Raw genomic sequence first — 22048 nt, 5'->3', positions numbered from 1 at the left:
GTGCCCAGGGGTCCACGCGGGGCTCTCATACAGGGTGTACATGGGGGAGCTCAGGGCATGCAGAGAGGCACTCATGGCACACGGGGGGGGGCATGTGGAGCTCTCATGCAGGGGCCCAGGGTGTGTGGGGGAGGCCCAGGGCATGCCCAGGATGCACGGGGGGCGGAGCCCTCAGGGCGTGTGTGGGGCCCAGGGCACGCACACTGGCCATGCAGGGCTCTCTTGCAGAGACTGGCAGCAAGCTCACAGGCTGGCTTGTTGACAAGCCCATAAGCCTGCCACAGCGAGTGAACCAAACCCGGCCCCTCAGCCGCCTGTAGCCTACCTCATGGCTCCACGTTTGACACAAGAGCTTCTCGTGCTCAGCGGTGGGTTGTCCCAGAGACAGAGAGCGGCTGGCCCTGCGGAGACAAGACGGTGGCCACGAGGGAGGGGCCACAGGGACAAAGGACTTTGTGAGCGCAGAAAATGCACTTGTCAGAACGGGTTGGAGCAGGAAAGCGGAACAAGCCCAGCCATAGAGCATCGCCCCAAAGCGACCAGGTTCCAGAGGACAGGATTGGACTCCCCTGCTTCCCTGGAGCCCTTCCCTGGAGAACGAGCAGCTGTGGCATGTCCCACTCATTCCCACCATGCTCACCCCGACACCAGCGGCTGGATCTGACCCTGTATTAGAGACGCCCGGACTGGGCGAGCAAAGGCACAGTCCTGGCTTTCGAGGGACATAGGATCTCACTCGGTTTTGTTTGGCTTCCCAGGTGCTACAGGGATGAGCCCATTCGACGTGCACAGAAATTCCCACGTGTGTCAGGCGCTCTCCTACCGCCACTCGCTCTGCACTGGCTGCTGGGCAGACAAGCTATTGGGGCAGGGACAAGTCTACACAAGCACCAAGTGCCCACAAGCGCCTTCCGCAGCCTGGGAGGGTCAGAGGGCAGCCAGGCCAGGAACGGCGTTCCCAAGCACTCGCTCTCCTCTGCTAGCCACACGTACCTGGAGATCACCACAGCCATGCCATAGATGTCAATGGCAGCGTCGGCCACGCGTTTCAGATGAAACTGTTCGTCTGGGAGAAGAGACGTTGGTGAGACGGGGCATGCATGCACACGCACGTGTTATACTAGTGAAAACTAACAGCAGTTCCGCAGCACTTGCACGGAAGCCAGTGAACCGGCTCTCACTGCGCAGATACATTGGCAGGCCAGAAACTGCTACAAGGACCCACCCACTGACTGGAGACCCTGGGAGGGGGGTGATGCCGCCGGAGCCTGGCACAGGGCGCTCACTGAGCTGGTTGGCTCTAACACGCAGACTGGAGCGTTTTCCTGAGCCAAATGCTCAGCAGCACCCTGCAGTGCGGCCCCAGCCCCCAACGAATTAAACAAACCAGCCAGACCCATCGGTCAATCACTTCTGGTGCCCCTGTTGGATCCTGGCTCTGCGCACTCAGCTCCCCTGGGTGTTAATGAAATGTCATGGGCACACTGAGGGCAGGATACGACTCACGTACAGCTGTTCAGGAGCCCTGGGAGACCATCAGGATCAGGGCTGCATGATGCTGGTGCTACACACAGACCTTGGCCTGCGGAGCTTTGTGGGGCTTTGGATGCAGAGCAGGTACACAGGGCCATGCGGACACCCCAGCTGCACTGCAGTCCTGCAGCCCAGCGACGCTCCAGGCTGGCACGGGGGGAGCTTTCACCCCGGCGTGCCGCAGTGAGGAGACCCATATCGATCCCCAAGGGATGGACGCACACCACCTAGGTCTGTATTCAGAGAGAGGTGCGGTGGGCAGAGCAAGGAGCGTGACGCGGGAAGGAATTCAGAGGGGAAATGGGGAGAGGATGAAGGGGAGAGAAGAGAGCGTTGCAGGAGGTGACAGAAGTGCTGCTGTGGGAGCACACCCTGGGCCCTGGCTCGGTGCCCCAGTGATGGGTTTTACGACAGGCCAAATGGTGGAATGTCGTTTAACGTCATCTGATGGCTGGTTAGAAGCGGGCTGACAGCAGCCACAGAGGCACCCACCTATCACCTTCTCGCCGTACTTCAGCAGGAGGCTCTCAATAGCTTCACCAAACAGGTCAATGGCCCTCGTCACCTTTACATGGACACAGAAGAACAGTTCATTTCCTTTCCAAGACAGCTGTAACTTTCAGCAACCACTGCTGGGTGAGTGGGTGCCTCTGGGGATCAGGGAGCAGCGCTGGGAAAAGCGCGTCCAGCACAGGGCACTGGGCTGGATCCTGGGGACCAGTTGCGCTGTGTTCGGACCTGGAGGCGAATTGGCACTAAGCCACTTTCCAGCCCCAAGCTTGGAGCTGATTCAGCCCTTGGCATGACTTTGAGCAGCCTCAAGGCTGCCCCAACTTCCACTGGCAGGACTGGCCTCCTGGGGCACTCTATCAGCTGGGGATTGCTGGAGCACAAGGCGCTCCTGCCCTGCCTCCATACCATGAGGGCTGGGAGCACGCGGTCTGAAGCCAGCTGCAGCTGCTCTACAACACCCAAGGATTCTCTTGGCCAGGGGATTCCCCAGTTGCCCCCAGAGCAGCCCCTGTGCTTTATGCTGCCTGAGCAACACAAAACACCCAGGCGGGCACTGGGGACTGGCCCTCTGGGTGTCACTGAAACTCAGAGAACAGGGTGGGGCTGGGGAGCTGGCGCTCAGGAACCAGCTAGGGAGAACCCTAGCTCTGCCGGTGACATAGGATCCCAGGGTCCCAGGAGAGCTGCTGAGGGTTTGGGGTCCTCCGCAGACCAGAAACCACCATCACAACTGGGCCCTTGGGGATATGCTCAGCAGTGAGGCCTGTAAAGGAATGGGCCATGGAGACAGAATGGCCATCTCGCCCCGCAAGGGCACAGCTCAATCACTTTGGCAGGGCAGTATGCATCGGTGCTGGAACTAGGGATGCTGGGGGTGCTGCCACACCCCCGGCTTGAAGTGGATTCGATTATATAGAGGGTTTGCAGTTTGGTTCAATGGCTCTCAGCACCCCCACTATACAAATTGTTCCAGCCCCCATGGCAGTACGTGGGGACGCTTGTCTCCTGTACTGGCAGCTTTGTCTTGTGGGTCTCCATGTGCGCTTTGCCCACAATTTCTTTTATCTTAGATGAAGGGAAAACAACAAGAATGAAGTAAAGCAAAACCCCCAGGAGAAAGTACAGCCCCTACAAGAAAACAGAGAGAGAGAGAGAGAGAGAGAGAGTGTGTGTGTGTATCCGTGTTCACATTCATGTGTGGCCATTTGTGTGTGCATGTCCATCCATGTGTGTCCCTCTCTAACACTGTGAGTGATGGAACGTGCTTAGAGATCTGCTGATGCCAAATGCTACTAAAAATGTAAATTATTATTATTGTGCCAGAGACAACAAATCTGACAAATCAGATTGACAAATCTGAAAGAGTGAAATGACAGCTGGGCAATGGTATTTTAAACGTGAAAATGATGTTTCAGTCTGAATCTTGAAAGTTCATATTTAGCAAAGACTTTTTAAATAGCTAACACTTCATTTAAAACACAGGCTTCCAGGTTCATTCCTAACTGTAGGCTACAGAAACATTCCTTGCATGAACTTCATCTAAAGCAGATGCTAGATGAATGCTGTGAATCACAAAAACGTCATCATTGGTGAGTAGATGCTGTCATGAAAATTATTTGCTTTAAGGCTAAAAATGCAAGAAACATACAAAATAATTCAGATCTCATAATACGACAGACAATTTAAGGGTCAGGCCCTGCAGCACTGGAGATGACAGCAGGTTTACCAATGACTCCAACAGCTGCAGGGTCAGGCTCTGAGAAATAAATCTTTCAGAAAGAATTCCCTTACCAGGTATGCACTGTTGTCTAGGCCTGGGTGAACGATTCCCTCCAGAGACAAGCCAGTGGGAATCCCAACTTTACTGCAAAGGGAGAAAAGAGATGAGCAAAAAAATGAAAGGACAAAGGGTTTAAAACACAACGCAGCAGCTCATCCAGGAGCAACTGCATGGCAGTCACTGGGGACTATTCTGCACTACAAAGTTAGGTTCGCTTTACTACATCACTATGGGCAGTGAAAAATTCACACCCTATGCGATGTAGCTAAGCCGACCTAAGCCTGGTGCAGACAGCGCTAGGTGAAATTCTTCCATCGACCTAGTTACCACCTGTTGGGGAGCTGGATTTACTACAGCGAGTGAAGAACCCCTTGTGTCACTGTAGTAAGTGTCTTTATTGATGCTGCCAGGTTCCTAGTGCAGACATACCCTGGAGCTGGAGGTAAAGCAGGGATGAATTTGGCCCAGGATCATTTCAACATAGGGTGACCAGACAGCAAGTGTGAAAAGTCGAGATGGGGGCGCGGGGTAATAGGAGCCTATATAAGAAAAAGACCCACAAATCGGGACTGTCCCTATAAAACTGGGACATCTGGTCAGCTTATTTCAACAACTCATTTCTAAGGTTCACTCCTACCATAAAAGAGTTTGAGTTCAAACAACTGCAGCTAAACCCGGCAGTGCACGATCTCCAGGAAGTGCCCATACCAAGATCAGCCTTTCTACATGAACAATTTCCTCCCACCTTTATCACATGACGCATGTGACATACCATGCACACCATTCTGGGCACAGGACATTAGGTCTGACCTTGCAAAACTCCCACTGAGGTAGCAAAGTGTGAACACTTAAATGGACACTTGGCCAGACCACCTGGTCTAACACCCCAACCAGGTGCGCTGGAACTGGGGGGGCCAGGCTGGCAGCTGGAGCCCGGGCAGCCATGTGGGAGACACAGATCCTCCACCTGCCCTGGGGGTGGGGACACAGGCTGGGAACAGCTCTTGGGCTCTCCCACCCCGGGTAGGTGGAGGGTCCTCAGCTCCCTGGACGAGCTCTGGCTTCCAGCTTGGCTGGGGGTGGGGCCTCAGGGGCAAAGGATGGAGCCATAGAGGGGCAAGGGGCCTGGCCCCCCACTTTTGGGAAGGCTTTGCCATCCCTGACCCCAACTCTTGCAAAAAGGGCTATAGGCAGGTGTGACACCCTGACACCTCAATATTCACCACTGTCATGTAATTAGGATATGTTTTGTACAAAGTATGTCTTGAGGTATCATTCTAAAAGTCTGGATCTGCTAGACAGTAATATCTCGTTGGATTGTACATGCTATCATCGTATGTGAAGTTATGAAGTTTGGCTCTGTGTGTGTTACTCAAACCTGTTCTGAGGTTGAACACACCCACAAGCAGCGTTTCAGGTACAACAGTAAAATGGCCAAACAAGGTTAATGGCTTGTTGAGGAAATGCACACAAGCACCAGGATTACCCCAGTGTGAACAGGAGCACCAGGATTACCCCATTGTAGAGGCAAAGTTGCGGAAGATTGGCGAGGAGCTAAGTGGCGGATCGCGTACATGACTGAATGTAAGCGGAGGAGGCAGGCAGTTTCAATGACCTTTGTCCGACAGACCCTGCCAAAATATATATCTTAGCATAGCTCAGCATGTTTTTTGCCTGTAAACAAGTCAGTTTATATAACAAGCATAAATCATACATGTAAGAACGTAACCAGCTGTTGACCCTATGTAACCCCGAGATAAGCACAGAGAATATAACACTGCAGAGGACTTGCTCCCAGCGGAGTCCTGCCTGGTCAGCTCTCCCGAACGGCGAGAGTCCCCTGCAGCCCCTCTGCATGCCCTAGGGACTCCCCGCGCAGATTGGAGCGTAACTTCTTCCTTCAGTAAAGCATAGCTTGCTGTTTTCAGGCCTGAGTGTCATCCTTTCGCTGGTATCCCCCATCTCCCCCACCCTTGCAGGCACACCCAGGAACTGTGTACAACAAAAACCTCTCAGGGACACAGTGGGAACTGTCTGACCCAAGTCACAGCAAAAGAACTTTCCAGCAAGTGGGAAGAAGATATAAAAGGGGGAAATGACATCACAAAGGTACCTCACTCTCCCTGCAACACCTGGAAACACCTGAGGGGCAAGGACTGAACTGTGGGAAGTGATGGTCCCAGGCTAGAAGGATTTTTAGCCTGTGTATGAAAACCTGGGAAAGCCAAGGCAGCTTGTACCTTGAGAATCTTCCAGCCGGTTTATCACTCAGGGTGAGAATTTGCTAATTTATATCTTACCCATCTAGTTTGCAGTTTTTGTTTATTTACTAAAGTAATCTGCTTTGATCTGTTTGCTATCACTTATAATCACTTAAAATCTATCTTTTGTAGTTAATAACTTGCTTTTGTTTTCTCTAAAACCAGTCTGTGGAATTCATAACTGGGGGACAAAAGGCTGTACATATCTTCCTCCACATTGAGGGAGGGAGTGAATTTCAATGAGCTTATGCTCTGTAGTTCTCTCTGCAGCGCAAGACGACACAATTTTGGGTTTACACTCCAAAGGGGGTGTGCACTTGGGTGCTGGGCAATTCCTTAGCTGAGTTTTCCCATGCAGAACTGATCCCAGCACCTGTGTGAAGCTGCAGCCGTGTGTGTGTGTGATGGAAGGGGGCTTGAGACCCTGTCACAGCAGCACAGAGTAAGGGGAACCCAGGCTGGTGGGACTTGCGAGCTCAGTGGTATCCCAGTTCCAAGTGGCACCCCAGAGGGAACCAATCACAGGAGGGTTGCCAACTTGGTAATATTTAAAAAACAGACACTTCAGCAGGAGTGCTGGAACCTCCCCTGCCTCTCCCCATCCCCCCTAAGGCCCCACCCCTGCCCCGCCCATTCCTCCCAAAGCCCCACCCTTGCTCCACCTCTTCCCCTAAGCCCTCACACCTACCCCACCTCTTCCACTGAGGCCCTGCCTCTGTCCACTCCTCTTACCCCTCCCACCTGTTGCTCACTGCTTTTTCCCTCCAACCCCCCCACCGCCTGGGTCAGGAGGGACTTGCCTGCAGAGCTGGGGTTAGGGCTGCAGCTGCCTGATGAAGGTAGGAGGAGGTCCTGGCTGAGTAAGGGCTGGAGCAGGTGATGAACCAGTGCCTTCTCGCCTCTCCCACTCGCAGAAACTGGTCTTTGGGTGTCTGGTCAGTAGATCTGACCGGACACTGTCAGGCCCCCTTTTCAACCGGACTTTCCAGTCGAAAACCAGGCACCTGGGCACCCTAGCTATAGGATCCTTATGACCACAAATGCTCAGGAATTTGGTTTTACAGCTGGTCTGAAAGGAGGCACCATCAGTGTCACAGCGCCCCTGGTTCCGTGCTGGAAGACTGGCTCACTATTAAGCCTCTGCTCTGGCATCGCAAGCATCACTTCTGATTTCACTGCATGCTCTCAGGACCAGAGGGGCTGGAACTAAGGGTGGAGGGGGTGCTACTGCACCCCCTGGCTTGAAGTGGTGTTCATCATAGACAGGGTTTACAGTTTGCAGGCTTCATCATTTACAGGGTTTACAGTTTGGTTCAACGGCTCTCTGCACTCCCGCCATACAGAAACATTATTCCATCGCCCTGCCAGTAGAAGCAGTATGTTATTTTACACCACTGTAACTGAAAGGCAAACTGTAACAGGTTCTCTGTGCTGCTTACCGTTTTGCTCTCATCCCAATATCTTTTAGGATGGTCTCAGTTTTCCCTGATGGATTCATGACAGTTGTTCGCAGATTCTTTAACTGGACCCCAGCATACTGAAAATGTTTTAAAAATGATTAAAGGAATTTAATTACACACACTCTTAGGGCTACCCCTGCAAAGGGACATGGTCAGGATGAGCCTCAGGGGATTGATACAGCAGGTTCCGAGTTGTGCCGGGCATCTCTGGGTTAACTATACAGTAGCACAGGGGTTCTCAAACTGGGGGTCGGGACCCCTCAGGGGGACACAAGGTTATTATGGGGGGGCGGGGGCACAAGCTGTCAGCCTCCACCCCAAACCCTGCTTTGCATCCAGCATTTATAATAGTGTTAAATATATAAAAAAGTGTTTTTAATTTATAAGGGAGGTCGCACTCAGATGCTTGCTAGGTGAAAGGGGTCACCAGTACAAAAGTTTGAGAACCCCTGCAGTAGCGAAATATGAAAATCTACCACCTTATTTTCTGCAACTAAACTATATTTCAGGGCCTTAGCTCAGTGGAACAGATTGCTTGGATTCATGAAGGATTTATGAAGAATCATTTCTGCATTACAACATTACATGGTACCCAGAGTTCTGTCCATTCACCTAAGTGTTTGTATATACAGCACCCCCAACAAGGGGGCTCCATTCACTGCAGAGGAGAACAAAGTCTACAGCATTAAAAATTGGGATGGGAATGTGTCTAAGATGGGTGACGGATCTGAGGACCTGTCCCAGATGGAGGTGTCAACCGAGGGGGTTTTGAAACAAACTGATAAATCAACCAGTGACGAGTCACCCGGACCAAGTGGTATTCACCCAAGAGTTGTATAGAAAGTCAAATACAAAATTGCAGAACTACTAACTGTGGTATGCAACCTGTAATTTAAATCAGACTTTGTACCAGATGACTGGAAGGTAGCTAATATAACACAGTTTATTTTTAAAAGGCTCCAGAGGAGATCGTGGCAATTACAGGCTGGATAGCCTGACTTCCGTACCAGGCAAATTGGTTGAAACTATAGTAAAGAACAGAATTATCAGACACAAAGATAAACACAATATTTTGGCAAAGAGGCAACACAGCTGTTGTAAAGGGAAATCCTGCCTCACCAACCTCTTAGAATTCTTTGAGGGTGTCAACAAGCATGTGGACAAGGGTGATCTAGTAGATATAGTGTACTTGGGCTTTCAGAAAGCCTTTGACAAGATCTCACACTAAAGGCTCTTAAGCAAAGTAAGCAGTCATGGGATAAGAGGGAAAGTCCTCTCATGGATCAGTAACTACTTAAAAGATAGGAAACACAGAGTAGGAATAAACGGTCAGTTTTCACAGTGTAGAGAGGTAAATAGCGGGGTCCCCTAGGGATCTGTACTGGGACTAGAGCTGTTCAACATATTTATAAGTGATCTGGAAAAGGGAGTGAACAAAGGAGGTGGCAAAGTTTCCATTTGATACTAAATTACTCAAGTATCAGAGGGGTAGCCGTGCTAGTCTGGATCTGTAAAAGCGGCAAAGGGTCCTGTGGCACCTTATAGACTAACAGAAGTATTGGAGCTTAAGCTTGCATGGGTGAATACCCACTTTGTCATACATCTGACGAAGTGGGTATTCACCCACGAAAGCTTATGCTCCAATACGTCTAAATTACTCAAGATAGTTAAGTCCAAAGCAGACAGTGAAGAGTTACAGAGGGATCTCACAGAACTGTGTGACTGGGCAACAAAATGGCAGATGAAATTCAATGCTTATAAGCGCAAAGTAATACACACCGGAAAACATAATCCCAAGTACACATACAAAATGAGAGCGTCTAAATCAGCTGTGACCACTCAAGAAATATGTTGGAGTCATCATAGATAGTTCTATTAAGACATTTGCTCAATGCGCAGCAGCAGTCAAAAAAGCGACCAGAATTTTAGGAACCATTAGGAAAAGGATACATAATAAGACAGAAATAAGAGAATAAGACACCTCTGCCTCCTCCCCTGAGCGCGCCGTGTCCCCGCTGCTCCACCTACCTCCCAGCGCTTGCCACCGCCAAACAGCTGTAGCAAGCAAGGGAGGGGGAAGAAGCGGGGCGGGGGTGGGGATTTGGGGAAGGAGTCAGAATAGGGGCAGGGAGGGGGTGAAGTTGGGGCGGGGACTTTGGGGAAGGGGCTGGAATGAGGGAGGGGGTGGGGCCGGGGGCAGAGCGGGGTCAAGTACCCACCGGCGCCAGTAGAAGTCGGCGCCTATGCCATGGTACGCCCACATCTTGAATACTGCGTGCAGTTCTGGTCGTCCCATCTCAAAAAAGATAAATTAGAATTGGGAAAAGTACAGAGAAGGGCAACAAAAATGAGTATGGTTATAGAACAGCTATGAGGGGAGACTGAAAAGACCGGGACTGTCCATTTTGGGAAAGAGACGACGAAGGGGAAATGTGGTAGAGGTCTCTAATATCACGGCTGGTGTGGAGAACGTGAATAAGGAAGTGTTATTTACCCCTCCACATGGGAGCAGCACAAGAGCTGGGTACGATTGTTATTACTGAAGTCAATGGAGTGCAGAATTTGGCCCATACCATCAGCAATGGACTTTTGCCACAAAATTCAGATCAGGTTCCAAATTCCAAAACATCCCCCTGCCCACCCCCGGCCCAACCCCCCACCCAGCCCCTCCTGTCACAGCTTCGGGGGTTTGGACGGAGGGTTTGGTTCAGCCAATTTCATACGGCTCCCTCCAGCTATGAAGTGTGGATCTGGATCTGGGTTTAGATTCAACCCCCAGTGCTGGGACTGTTCGGATCTGAGCACATTTGGTTCAGGCCCATCTCTACAGCCCATACATTACCCTCCCACGCGATTCTGGAGAGGGCTTTCAGCAGCGGCTAACGCTCTGCGCTGTGGGTGGTGTGAGGAGGCTGCACTATGGCTGCAGGGTTCATAGCTGACTCCACTAGAATCCCTTCAGAGCCAGCTGCACCAGCCTGAGTGCTCCCCCCTGCATCCAGCCAGCCCAGCGGGCCAGTGTGGGGCAGAGGCATAGCCCTGCCCGCACCCCACCCTGGCTCCCTCCGCACTCCGTGGAGAGGCTGTTGCTGGAGGAGGCACTGGAGCAGTGCAGGGACTCTGCTCCTAGTCCCAGGGCAGATTCCTGGCCCCCTCTCCCAGCTGGGCCGTGCAATGCTCGCTCTGTGCCGGAAAATGCCAAGGCCTTTAAGGGGAGGTATTTGCCCACAGACAGCCCCTTACCTCAATGCCCGTCAGTGCCACAAACAAGCGAAGGATATCATTGGTGCCCTCAAAAATGCGGAAAATCCTCAGGTCCCTCAAGACTCTTTCGACACCAGCTTCCTGTGCAAACAAAGACCTTAATAGACTCAAGTGATCCCTGCAAGAGGAGTGCACCACAGCTGCCTTGGCAGAGCACTGCGAGCTCCTGAATACAGCCTTAAAAATTATGCATGTGGTTCTGCTCGGGGCGGATGGAGCCAAGCTCGTTTACCTGCATGTATCCCATTCCTCCAAGGACCTGGATGCACTCATCTGTGACGTGCCAGGCTGCTTCCTAAAGATAAAAACATCACAGTGCAGCAGAGGGGAATGTTTCTAGTCTCGATGTGATAACTCAGATGTGTCAGCATAATAGCAGTTAGCCCGGTGGCTCTGGGCAGTCCTAGGTGGGCCTGCGTTTGTTATAATACTGTAATGGCAAAGGTGGTTACCTATTAGTTACCTGTGCTGTAACTTAGCGACATGCTGCACGTGTCCATCCCACTTCAGGTGGGTGCACACCCAGGGCAACAAAACCAGAGACCCTTTTCCCCGGCAGAACCCCTTGGGGCAGCCCATGCGCACACCCCAGGGTCATGTTACCAGGTGCGGGTATAAAGGGAGAACCCTCCTGAGTGGGTTTGACTCCAGTGTAGAGGGGAGGAGGTGGGTTGTGGGACGGACGTGTGCAACACACCTCAAAGGACAACAGTCACAGAACAGGTAAGTAGCCATTTTTTCTTCTTCAAGTGATCGCACATCCCCATTCCACATCAGGTGACGCACAAGCACTTTGGCAAGGACGATGGTTTTGGAGTCTGTCTGAGCAAGGACTGCAACACCGCTCATCCAAACCCATCACCATCGCACAGTGCCTGGGAAACAGCTTCATGTCTAGTGAAAGGAGGCACCAATGACCAGGCTGCAGCTCTGCGAATATCAGTAATGTGCACCTGATGCAGGAATGCAGCTCACGCTGCTTGAGCTCTTGTAGAACGCACTGAAACTCTTCCGGGCAGAGGGGCCTTAGCTGTGGCAGAGCACAGTAGGGTGCAGGACGAGATCCAGAAAGAAATTCTCTGCCCACAGACAGGGTAACCCTTCAGTCTGGCAGACAAAGAAATGAACAGCTGAGGAAACAGCCTAAATTGTTTGGTCTTGTGCAAGTAACAAGCCAACGCCTTTTGGACATCCCAAGCATGGAGCCCTCCTCATCGTTACGAGGTTTCAGAAAAAAGCTCTGTAAGTAGGTAGCCTGATTAAGGTGGAAGTGCAAGACAACTTTGGTCAGAAATGTAGGGTAAGGATGCAAATCAACCTCATCTGCAAACTACATCTGGAGGGTCAGCACCTAATGCACTCCTCTCTGCTACCCTGCTGGCAGAAGCACTGGCCACCGGGAATGCTGCTTTCATGGAGAGATGGAGCAAGGAATGTGGAGCCATCGGCTCAAAAGGTGGAACCATTAGAGCCGGCAAAAGCTGTAGGATAAATACGACATTAAAGAGTTAGCATTACCTTAAGTTTGGTTAAGGAAATATCTGTAATATGAAGAAAGGCCCTGACTTGCATGTAGAAGGAAGGCCTTGAAAAGAATGAGGTGCAAGGCCAGAAGGAATGAGGGAGGGAGGGTGTTTGGTTTGAGAATAACTGAGGAGATAAGGGGAAGGCCTCAGACCGACAGGGATGGCTGCGGATGAGGATTATAAAGGTGTTCTCCTGCCCAAGTTTGCATAACACTCTTGGAATCTGAGGGACGGGATTAAAGGCATCTAGTAGCTTGTCCTTCCATGACGACAGGAAATCATCTGATATAGATCCTGGGCTGTGACTTGCTCTGGAACAAAACAGGTGACACTTCCTGTTCAGACGAGTAACCAAGACATTGATTTCTGGTACCCTCCACGACTGAAAGATGGATCTTGCAATGTCCGCTCTAAGGGACCACTTGTGATCCCTGCTGAATGATCTGCAGAGACAATCTGCCAGGCAGTTCTGAACACCTTGGTAGGTGTGAAGCTTTGAGTGTGATTGTATTTTTGATGGAACCCTCAAACCCCCATAGATCTACAGCCTCTGGGCAAAGGCGATCCCACCTGGCACTCCACTGCCTGTTCACATAGAACACAGCAGCAGTGTTGTCCGTGAGGACCTGTACTGTACATTCCTCAAGGTGTGGAAGGAAGGCTTGACATGCCAAGTGAATAGCTTGTAGTTCCAGAACATTTCTGTGGAAAGAGAGTTCTTGATCTGACCAAAGACCCTGAGTCTGATGGTCTTCTAGGTAGGATCCCCACCCCAGGGATGAAGCATTTGTGACCAATGTCACGGAGGGCAGAGTCGAGGAGAAAGGAACCCCTTTGCATACATTGGCAGGGTACACCCGCCAATCTAGCCGCTCGCAGGTACGTGAGTCAGCACGTCCAATGGGTGATGAGATGGTCAGTAGATTGACTCCACCTGCCTTGCATGCCTCTGTGGTGAAAAGGCTGCCATGCTGAGTCACATATGTGCCAGCTGCCCTGTGCCCAAGAAGTCTCAGGCGATTCCTTACTGCTGTGCAAGGATGGGCGCTGAGGTCTGCACAGAGGTCCTGTCTTGCTTGGACTCTGGCCAGGCTCAAGTGCGCGCTTGCCAAAGTGGAGTCTAGATCTGCCCCAATAAGCCCGATTTTCTACACAGGGGTGAGAACTCACTTATCCTTGTCAGAACGAAGGAGTCTCTGGATCTTGTTGATGCCAACCTCCCCCTAATGCCTGGAGCATCCCTGAATCAACCAGTCATCCAGGTACAGGAATTCCTGGACAACTGCCTTTCTGAGATACACTGTCGCCATAGCCATGCACTTTGAAAAGACTCACAGGGCTGAAGATGGACTGAAAGGGTGGACAGTGAATGGATAATGAATGTTAGCCATGATGAATCTTTCTCCTGCAGCTCTGGTGGATAGCCTTGTGGAAATCATTCAAGCTGAGAGTGGCAAACCAGTCATTGGGATCTAGAGATGGATAACGGAGGCTAGAGTTACCAGGGGAAATGTTATTTCTTTATGTATTTGTTTAGGTTTTGCAGGTCCAAAATAGGTTTGAGTCTTCCCTCAGAAATAATGGGAACAGAATCCCTTCTCCCAGCGTTAAGGAGAGACCTCTTTGGCTCCCAACTGTAAACCAGACTGTATTTCTTGGATAAGAAAAGCCTTGTGAGATTGGCCCCTGAAAAGGGACTGGGGCTGGGTAGGTAGGTATGGGGAATAGAGACAAACTGCAGGGAATATCCTCATTCCACAGTGCTCAGTATCCAGTATCTGGCTGAAATATGGGTCCAATCAGCTAGGAAGTGGCCTAATCTGCTGCCAAAGGGAGTGATAGGAGAGATGAGATCCAGACACAGTGGTACTTTGGCCTCGACTAAGAAGTCCAATAGGCTGCTTAGAGGTCGAACACTGTCTTGATGAAGTTGAAGCAGATGGAGGAGGAGGTGGCCTTATCCTGTGGAATTTATGTCATCTCTGCTTGATCAGGCTGCCTCTAAGGGTAAAATGGCACCACTGGGTTGTCTAATGATGAAAGTGCCTGAACGTTCCTTCCCAGCGATCTAAGTGCTGCCCTAGAATCTTTTAGGGAATGCAGCATTTCATTGGTTTTCCCTGTAAACATAAATTAGGGCCTTTAAATGGGAGATCCTCAATTGTCAGTTGGATCTCTGCTGGAATCCCAGATGCTTGCAGCCACAAAGAGTGTCACATCATAGGCACAGATGCCATCACTCTAGCCTCAGCCTATTCAAGACGGCATGATGGGAAGATTGGACAACCCTTGTTAATCACAACTCAATATTCCTGTCTAACATCTTCTGGCAGTTTGTCAATAAAGTTAGCCTGTTAACAGAGACTGGGAAACTGTATCTGACCAGGAGAGCCTGGTGATTTGCTATCCCGACCTGTAACCCTGACATAGCATAAATGTTTCTTCCAAAAAGATTTTGCAGTAAAAGAGTTTTTTGAAGTCATTATTTTGAGGTGGATTTGGCGTGACCTTGGCGTGATTTATCATTGACTACACTCACCACCGAGCCCAGGGTAGGGTGAGAATAGAAATGTTCATGACCTTGGAATGGCACTTGGTATCTGCTCTCTGTTCTCTTGGCAGTGGGAGGAAGTGATCCTGGTGTTTGCCATATAATTTTTGTAGGCTCCAAGATGGCTTAATTAATCAGTAGAGCTACTCTACCAGGTCCTGAGGTACGTAAGACATTTCTCCAGACATTTCTCCTTGTCTCAGAGGTGACTTAGACAAGTGAGGTCTCGGAGAAGTACGTAAAGTGGATGGAACGCTCCATGGGTTCCAGAGGGCCCATGGATAAGTCCTGGGGCCCCAGTGAAAAGTAGCCCTTGGCCCCTTGTCTCTAGACCAGCCCCTGAGAGAGCCCGGATACCAAGCTCTGGATCTCTGCGAGGAGGATAGAGAATTATGAGATCTCCTGCAACAGGACTGGGATGCATAAGATTCCTTGGAGGCACAGTACTCCATGGTGCAGGTGACTGGGACTTGTGGCTGGATGTGGCAGTAGTGGGACAGCATGGTGGCTGACCCCGGGAGAGTACCAAGTGTTCGAGTTCCAGCTGCTCATCGTAGGTACCGACATTTGCCGTGCTGAAGCCAGAATCGAATGGTACGTCACTGATGATGTAGACAGCTCCAGAGCTTGTGAAGAAATAGCTGCTACCTATGACTCTAGCTCTTGTACAATCGGGGAGTCTGGTATCAAAAGGCAAAGCAAGTCTCTCGCTGCTGCGTACAGGCTGTTGTTGGTGTCGAGGATGCCATGTACCCGTATGCAGACAATACAGATGGTCCAGGCCAAGGAGTTGGTCTCAATGGTACAGAGGATAGTACCAGAGTCCAAGACTCTACACATATTGCCAAGGAAGCATGTGGTACTGAGGAGCACGTAGCCAGGGCTGGTCCATACCTGACTGACTCCTGGAAGGGCCATTCAGGGACTGGGAGATCCTTGATGAGGAAGATCTGTTAGGCTTAGAGGCATGTGGGTCACAGGATTCAGCTTCTTCTGGGGCCCTGGGGAGGGAGAACGATGTCTCCCTTCTGAACATCTCTGAGGAGGGATAACGGAGACGTCCGGAGGTCACCCCATGGTGGAAGTAGAGCCCCAAGGATTGTGTGCCAAGCAACAGGGCTCGGAGGGAGGACGCAAGTCAGCTTGCATCAGAACACAAGAAAATTTCACTTCCTGAAATGGTTTGGTCCTAATTCTGAACCCACTACAAATCAGGTACCTACCCCGAACATGGCCCTCCCGCAAACCCTTCAGCCACCGGTAGTGAGAGTCACGGACAGACAGAGGCTTATTAGAGCCAGAACTTTGTTTAACACCTGGGGACTGAGACATGCCCTGGCACTGCGCGTCGACAGGGCTAACTACAAGTCTGAAAAGCCAAGAGAAAATGGACGGAAATGAGCCACTATCTAACCAATGAACCAAATTATTTACAACAAATTACACACTTCGCTCAGAGGAAAAGGGAAGATTTGTGCAAGCAGGCACACACGCGCCCCCTCCCGACCATGGGGTGATGAGGAGGAACTGAAGGGGGGCTGGGGCGGCTCTGCCCCTTTATACCATCAGCTGGTAGCATGAGCGTGCAGAGGTCGCACGTGCCGCCCTGACGGGTACCACTCAGGGAAAAAGTTCTCCAGCTTCAGCACGCTGGGCATGCAGACACCTGACGTGGCCTGGCCATGTGCAATCACTCAACGAAGAACTGCAGGTACCGAACTGCCGGGTTCTGCTGCTGACTCCACAGGGGCTGCGACAGCACGGGACTGTGGCGGCAGCTGGGCAGTCAATGCAGGCAGTGCTGGGGGAAACAGCCTGGTCTGGAGAGAGACTTGTAGGAAAGCCAGCTCCAGTGGACACTGCTTAGTCACACCTGCCTGAGCAGTCTCCCTTTGCATTGTCCATGCCCAGCAGTGAGAGCGCAATGAGAACTGGGTGGTTTGGGGCGGAGGGATCTTCCAGGAGAAGGGTGGAACAGGAACAAGCCGCCTGCTGGAAGCAGGAGAGGCCGATCGCAGTCCGGGAGGGAGCTGCTCTCTGGCTCCAGGGTTGATGCCTCAGGCGGGGTTCCTGCGGGTGCAATCCCTGGGATGCAGTGCCACCAGAGAGGAGAGAATAGCTTGTCTCTGCAGCACGCCTTTCCCTTCCAGTGGGACACCGACGTAGCAAAGCCCTGACACCTGCTACTGCTCAGCAACGGGGCAGCATGAGCCCGACACTGACAGGCCATGCTTGCTCTAACCCCTCCTTGCGGAGACATCTCGCGCTGGGAATCAAACACACTTACTGAGGCAAAAATCTTGCTGATTGCAGCTTCGAGCATGTAATCGGGCACCTTCATGTCCATGTTGGCGCTCACCACGTAGGCCATCGACTGCAGGGAAGCCAGCCATTTCCCTTTGGTTACATGGTGTATGTGCCAAAGACACCATCCCACACCCCAAGGTATGCTGTATGGAGGGCCTGGCTTGGCTTGGCTCCATCCTCTCCCTCTCTTCTGCAGTGGGCACTGCCCATCAGAGGTCCCATCTCAAAATCTAGTCCTCCCATGCTGTCCCCTGCAGGCATAAGGCTCGTCCTGACCTGATTCATAAGGGCACTACCCTCTCCTCCTTTCATCCCCCCTCAGCCCAATTCCCTGCCCTGCACACAAGAAGCCAGACAGTCAGTGAAGGGCAAGCTGAGGGGCAGGAAGATGCAGTGGATTTCAAACCTGTGTAACCCTGGGATCTTGTCATCATTAGCCTCATCCCCCTCCCACCACACACCGCCAGGGGTCGTTACGCTCATTTGTTCTATCTCATTTCCAATTAGACTGTAAATGCTGGGGCAGGGACCAGGCCTTTCCCAGTGCTCAGATGCACAAGGGGACCAGATCCTGACTGGGGCAGCTGGGCACTGCTGCAATAAAAACCACCTTAAACCAGCTCATAACAGAGACGGCTGCTAGTCATCCTGCCGCCCGCTTCACCCTCGGCGAGCACACAACTGCCCGAGGGGGTACAGCCGCTCCTGCACAGCTCAGCAACGGGCCACAGCCATTAGGGGAAAATGCATGTTTCAGGTAATAGTGGGAGGAAGCTGTGTGGGTGACAGAGAGAGATATAGTCCTCCTCTCCTGCAGGGTGAATTCCCTGGAATTGTGAGTTCCTGGATTGGTTGGCCAGGATGGGAGAGGAAAGAGGAGTTTTGTTGGGAGGATTGGGGTTGCTTGTTTTTTTTAAACCCAAGGCTGCTTCCAATCCACAGGACAAGAGGAATTTTAAAGGGCCAGAGCTGTGGGCAGCATGGAATTACTCACGCTGGAATTTGGCCGGGATGCTGAGGTTAACACAGCTCCAGTCCTATGAACCGGTCTATGGGAACATTGCCGAAACTCAGCACAGGGCTCCCAATACCACTCTGGGGCACTGGCTCAGAGTCAGAGGGCCTGATTCTTCCCAAATGCACATGGGTTTCAGGCCAGCTTTATGCCAGAGTCTTTATGGCACGACTCCCACTTTACACCAGTGTAGGCAAGCACAGAATCAAGCCCAGAGAAATGAGGGCTGCCCAGTGATTTGCCAACACCACCTGGAAGTCTCATCCAAACACTGAACCAACCCAGCCTGCCAGCTCAGCCTCTGAGATATGACACCAGCACAAACTGGGATGGCAGCAGGTACAATCTGTTCTATTTGATATAGATTTTTATACCATCTGCATCACTGTAGTATCTGAGCGCCATCCACCTATGCATTAAATAACATCTAATATCAAGTGTGGGTCACTTTCTCTCATCCACTCCCCAGAGGGAGAACTGGGTGTGCAGTGGACTGTTTTGTTTTTTCATTGTGTTTATTTATATGACAACACTGCTCTGTGTTTATATCAGAGAAGGCAGGTCAGAGAATGTGCCTGGGGCTTGAGAAGGAAGCAGGGAGGTGTGGGATGGTTCTTAGTTCATGGTAAACTTCATTCCACAGTCTGGGGTGGGACCAGCCCCCCAGAACGCCCTGTCTCCTGAACAGACAAGCTTTACCCTGAGAGTTCTGCTGTGCCTGTAAAATGGAGTTGTTGACCATGGTCTTGATCCTGCAATTAAAAGGAATTTCTCACCTCCGTAACATAGTGCAGCATGGCCATCCGTGCAACTTTCTCCTGAATAGCCCCATAGTTGCTGATCTTGTCTCCAAACTGCTTACGATTAGCAGCATGATCAACCTGGTGTTACATAAGAACCCATGATCACAGCAAGAAGCTAACGTAATACAGACAAGAGGAATTTAGTCTGTGTCCAAGCTGCAGGATTTGACCATATATTTCAATTTTAAACAAAATCAAGTTAGCTAATGTTTATAGGAATATCTATACTAGGATGTCAAGCCCTATGTAGCTTGTGTCGGCCAAGCTTGCTGCACACCCCAAGGGCTTCTGGCGTCTCTCCCATCCCCACAAGATCCCTGTGAGCCACCTCCTACCCCCTCTAGTGCAGAGACTCATTTCAACCCTCCCATTCGCTCCCCCAGGCCACAGGCTCTGTGTATATTCCATTTCCCCCTTTTGGGTTTTCCAATTTCCACCAAAATCAATAGGCTTCTGCCCAGTGATGCCTAGAAAAATTTCTGAAATTTTGCAATTGATTGGATACAGCGTTCCAAAGGTATCACATTACATCCAACCAGAAACACCACCAAGTTAATTCTAAGGGTCTTGTAAGCTCGGCCATCAACTTAACTCCAGCCCCAAAACCCCAGCCCTTAGCCCAATCTCATCCCATTACACAAAAGAGAGAACAAGAAGAATTTCTGTCTAAAAGACTAACCAACATATGCAGCTAAGTAAACTAAGGCCCCAAATCTGGACACGTCTTACAAGCATGCGGAGAATCCCACTGAAGCCATCAGGACCAGACATATGCTTAAAATTAAACACAGACATTTCACTGTAATTCTATTTGTCTAAATGCAGACCTTTGACCTGTTGGCTCTTCCAGCATCAGCTCCTATCTCTCTCTCTGGATACACATGTAACATGGGTTTCCCAGAGCCATTCCCCCATGGGGATGTCGCACAGAATAACTGACCCTTGCGTCTCACTGACTACGCTCTGTTAACATGTGGGACAAGTAGACAGTCCATTGTCACTTGCCCTGCACAAACCATCAGCGTGATCTAATCCTGTTTCAAGAACAAGAACGTACGGCTTTGACAATCACTCCACGCATGGTGCCTGCCAGGGCGGAGGCCATCCCAAAGCGCCCATTGTTCAGTATGTTCATGGCGACCAGGAAGCCTTTTCCAAGCTCCCCGAGCAGATTTTCTGCTGGCACCTTCACGTTATCAAAGTGCACTTCAGCTGTATTGGAGCACTTGATCCCCATCTTCTTCTCCGGGGGGCCACTGACAAAACAGAAGGAAACGAGAGATGACCTCAGCCTGGCTGTGACCTTCGGACATGCACACCTATCTGCACGTGCAGTTTCTGCATTTGTGCCTGTAAATGAGCATTCTCACGTGCGTGCTGGTAATTGCGCACCCTGGCCCTGACCCTGCAAAGGGGCAAGTGCCCTCGAACTCACAGTGAAGTCAATGGAAGTTGAGGCGACTCAGCTTCTGGTAGGATCCAAGTTATTTGATAAAATGTGATAAACCTGGCATGATAAATGATAAATGATAAACATGTGATAAAACCTGGCAGTGTGCAAAGGTGGGTGCACATTTACATGTGGTAATTCTGTGTGCCAATAAAATGTTAACACAATGTCTTATATAGAAACAGGGAGCAGTTTAAACATAAACTAAATAACCATTGCCCATTTCTAAAGGCTCTGGAACGTTGTACCCTATGCCAGACCATGTAGCTGCATAATCTCAAGCACTGTGCCCCTGGTAATGCCAACACTTCTCTCCTAATGTTTGTCATACTCATTGTAGCAAATCGCTCAGCAGAGGGAAGTTTAAAGGAGCATGGATTATATTTTGTTATAAATGGAAAGTGAAAGTGGTGCATGAACATAATGGTCTAGCACCCTCTTGTGGCTGGAGGCCTGGAAAGCAGATCCAAGGACGTCAGCACCTGATAGATAGCTGGATAATCATTATAGCATCCCTGGTTAAAGTCCCACACTATGGTGCTTGACCCTACAAGGTGCTGAGTCCCTCCAGGATCAGGCATGGCATTTGGCATGGCAGGATGGTGTGGTCAGATGTTTGGCTGCGAGTGTGCGTTCTCCTAGTGTGCTGTCCCAGCTCTGTGCAAACAGCTGGCACAGCAGACCTTGAGCAAACTGCCCAATCATCACAAGATCTGTTAAGGTACGAAGGCACCCAAGCAGGTTTATTGTTGATATGGTACTAGTATCCCACAGACTCTACTGGACCACTAATACTTGTATGCCTGTAACAATGGACCAGCTCAGTGAACGGCGGGACTTTCTGTTCCTCCCTCGGCCAGGGGAAGACACTCCCTTTAAGGCAGTGATTGTATATATCAATACAAAGAAGTTACGTACTGCCCCTCTGAGGTAGTTAGTTGACACCTTCTGACGTAGACGGTTACGCTCCATCACCTTGTACGTCTTTATCCATCACACTGTCATCCTGACCCTATCTTTAGGATGGGTCAGTGTGCTGCTGTTACCTTTAGGGAATGTGTTGGTATCGGGGTGTTCTGGTACCACCCTTCTGGAATGTGTTCGTGCAAGTGCTCTGTGCCCAGCACCTCTTAGGAACGTGTGTTTTGGCAATATCAGCCCTGTTCTTGACAGAGTCTGTGAGCAGGGCCTGCCTCTAGCTCACAGCCTGACTTTGCTTGATATTAGCAAAGTTTTGACCGTTACTTTAGCCCAGGCCTCAGGCCTCATACCAGGCCTCTGATACAAGGCCTTATGTCTCAGTCTCTCTTCCTTCTACATTCCCCCACTTTTTGTCTTTTTATGGGGAGGATGTTTACCCATCATCCTGGAAAAGCATAATGCAATGAGGAAAATAGCAATAAATAACAACACTTAATATTTATTACACTTTTTGTTGTTAAAAGTGCACAAACTGGCCAATGATAACACCACTTTTGGGTGGCAGGGAAGTATTGCTATCACCCTTGAACCGACAAGGGACTCAAGGCATACAGCAGTTAAGAGACTTGCTAAAGAGCACACAACAAGTCAGTGCTGGAAACAC

General features: G+C 50.7%; 1 protein-coding gene across 4 annotated transcripts in view; it reads right to left on the bottom strand.

The window, feature by feature from the left end:
• LOC144270351 (very long-chain specific acyl-CoA dehydrogenase, mitochondrial-like) overlaps positions 1–22048 on the bottom strand; it is a 70384-nt gene that overhangs the window by 28284 nt on the left and 20052 nt on the right. For 2 of the 4 annotated variants that reach the window (XM_077826751.1, XM_077826752.1), the window contains exons 10-19: positions 20071–20269; positions 18987–19091; positions 17176–17262; positions 11044–11106; positions 10791–10892; positions 7527–7624; positions 3838–3910; positions 2026–2098; positions 994–1066; positions 326–401 (exon numbers count right to left, since the gene is read on the bottom strand). In XM_077826751.1, the coding sequence (XP_077682877.1) occupies positions 326–401; positions 994–1066; positions 2026–2098; positions 3838–3910; positions 7527–7624; positions 10791–10892; positions 11044–11106; positions 17176–17262; positions 18987–19091; positions 20071–20269 (949 nt within the window). The remainder of the gene's footprint in view (positions 1–325; positions 402–993; positions 1067–2025; positions 2099–3837; positions 3911–7526; positions 7625–10790; positions 10893–11043; positions 11107–17175; positions 17263–18986; positions 19092–20070; positions 20270–22048) is intronic. The other 2 variants (XM_077826754.1, XM_077826755.1) reach the window with 2 other exon arrangements.

The sequence above is a fragment of the Eretmochelys imbricata genome, chromosome 9, assembly GCF_965152235.1.
Source record: "Eretmochelys imbricata isolate rEreImb1 chromosome 9, rEreImb1.hap1, whole genome shotgun sequence".
Lineage (NCBI taxonomy): Eukaryota > Metazoa > Chordata > Testudines > Cheloniidae > Eretmochelys > Eretmochelys imbricata.
Note: the sequence above shows the minus strand (reverse complement) of the source record. Positions and strands in the feature narration are given on the sequence as shown.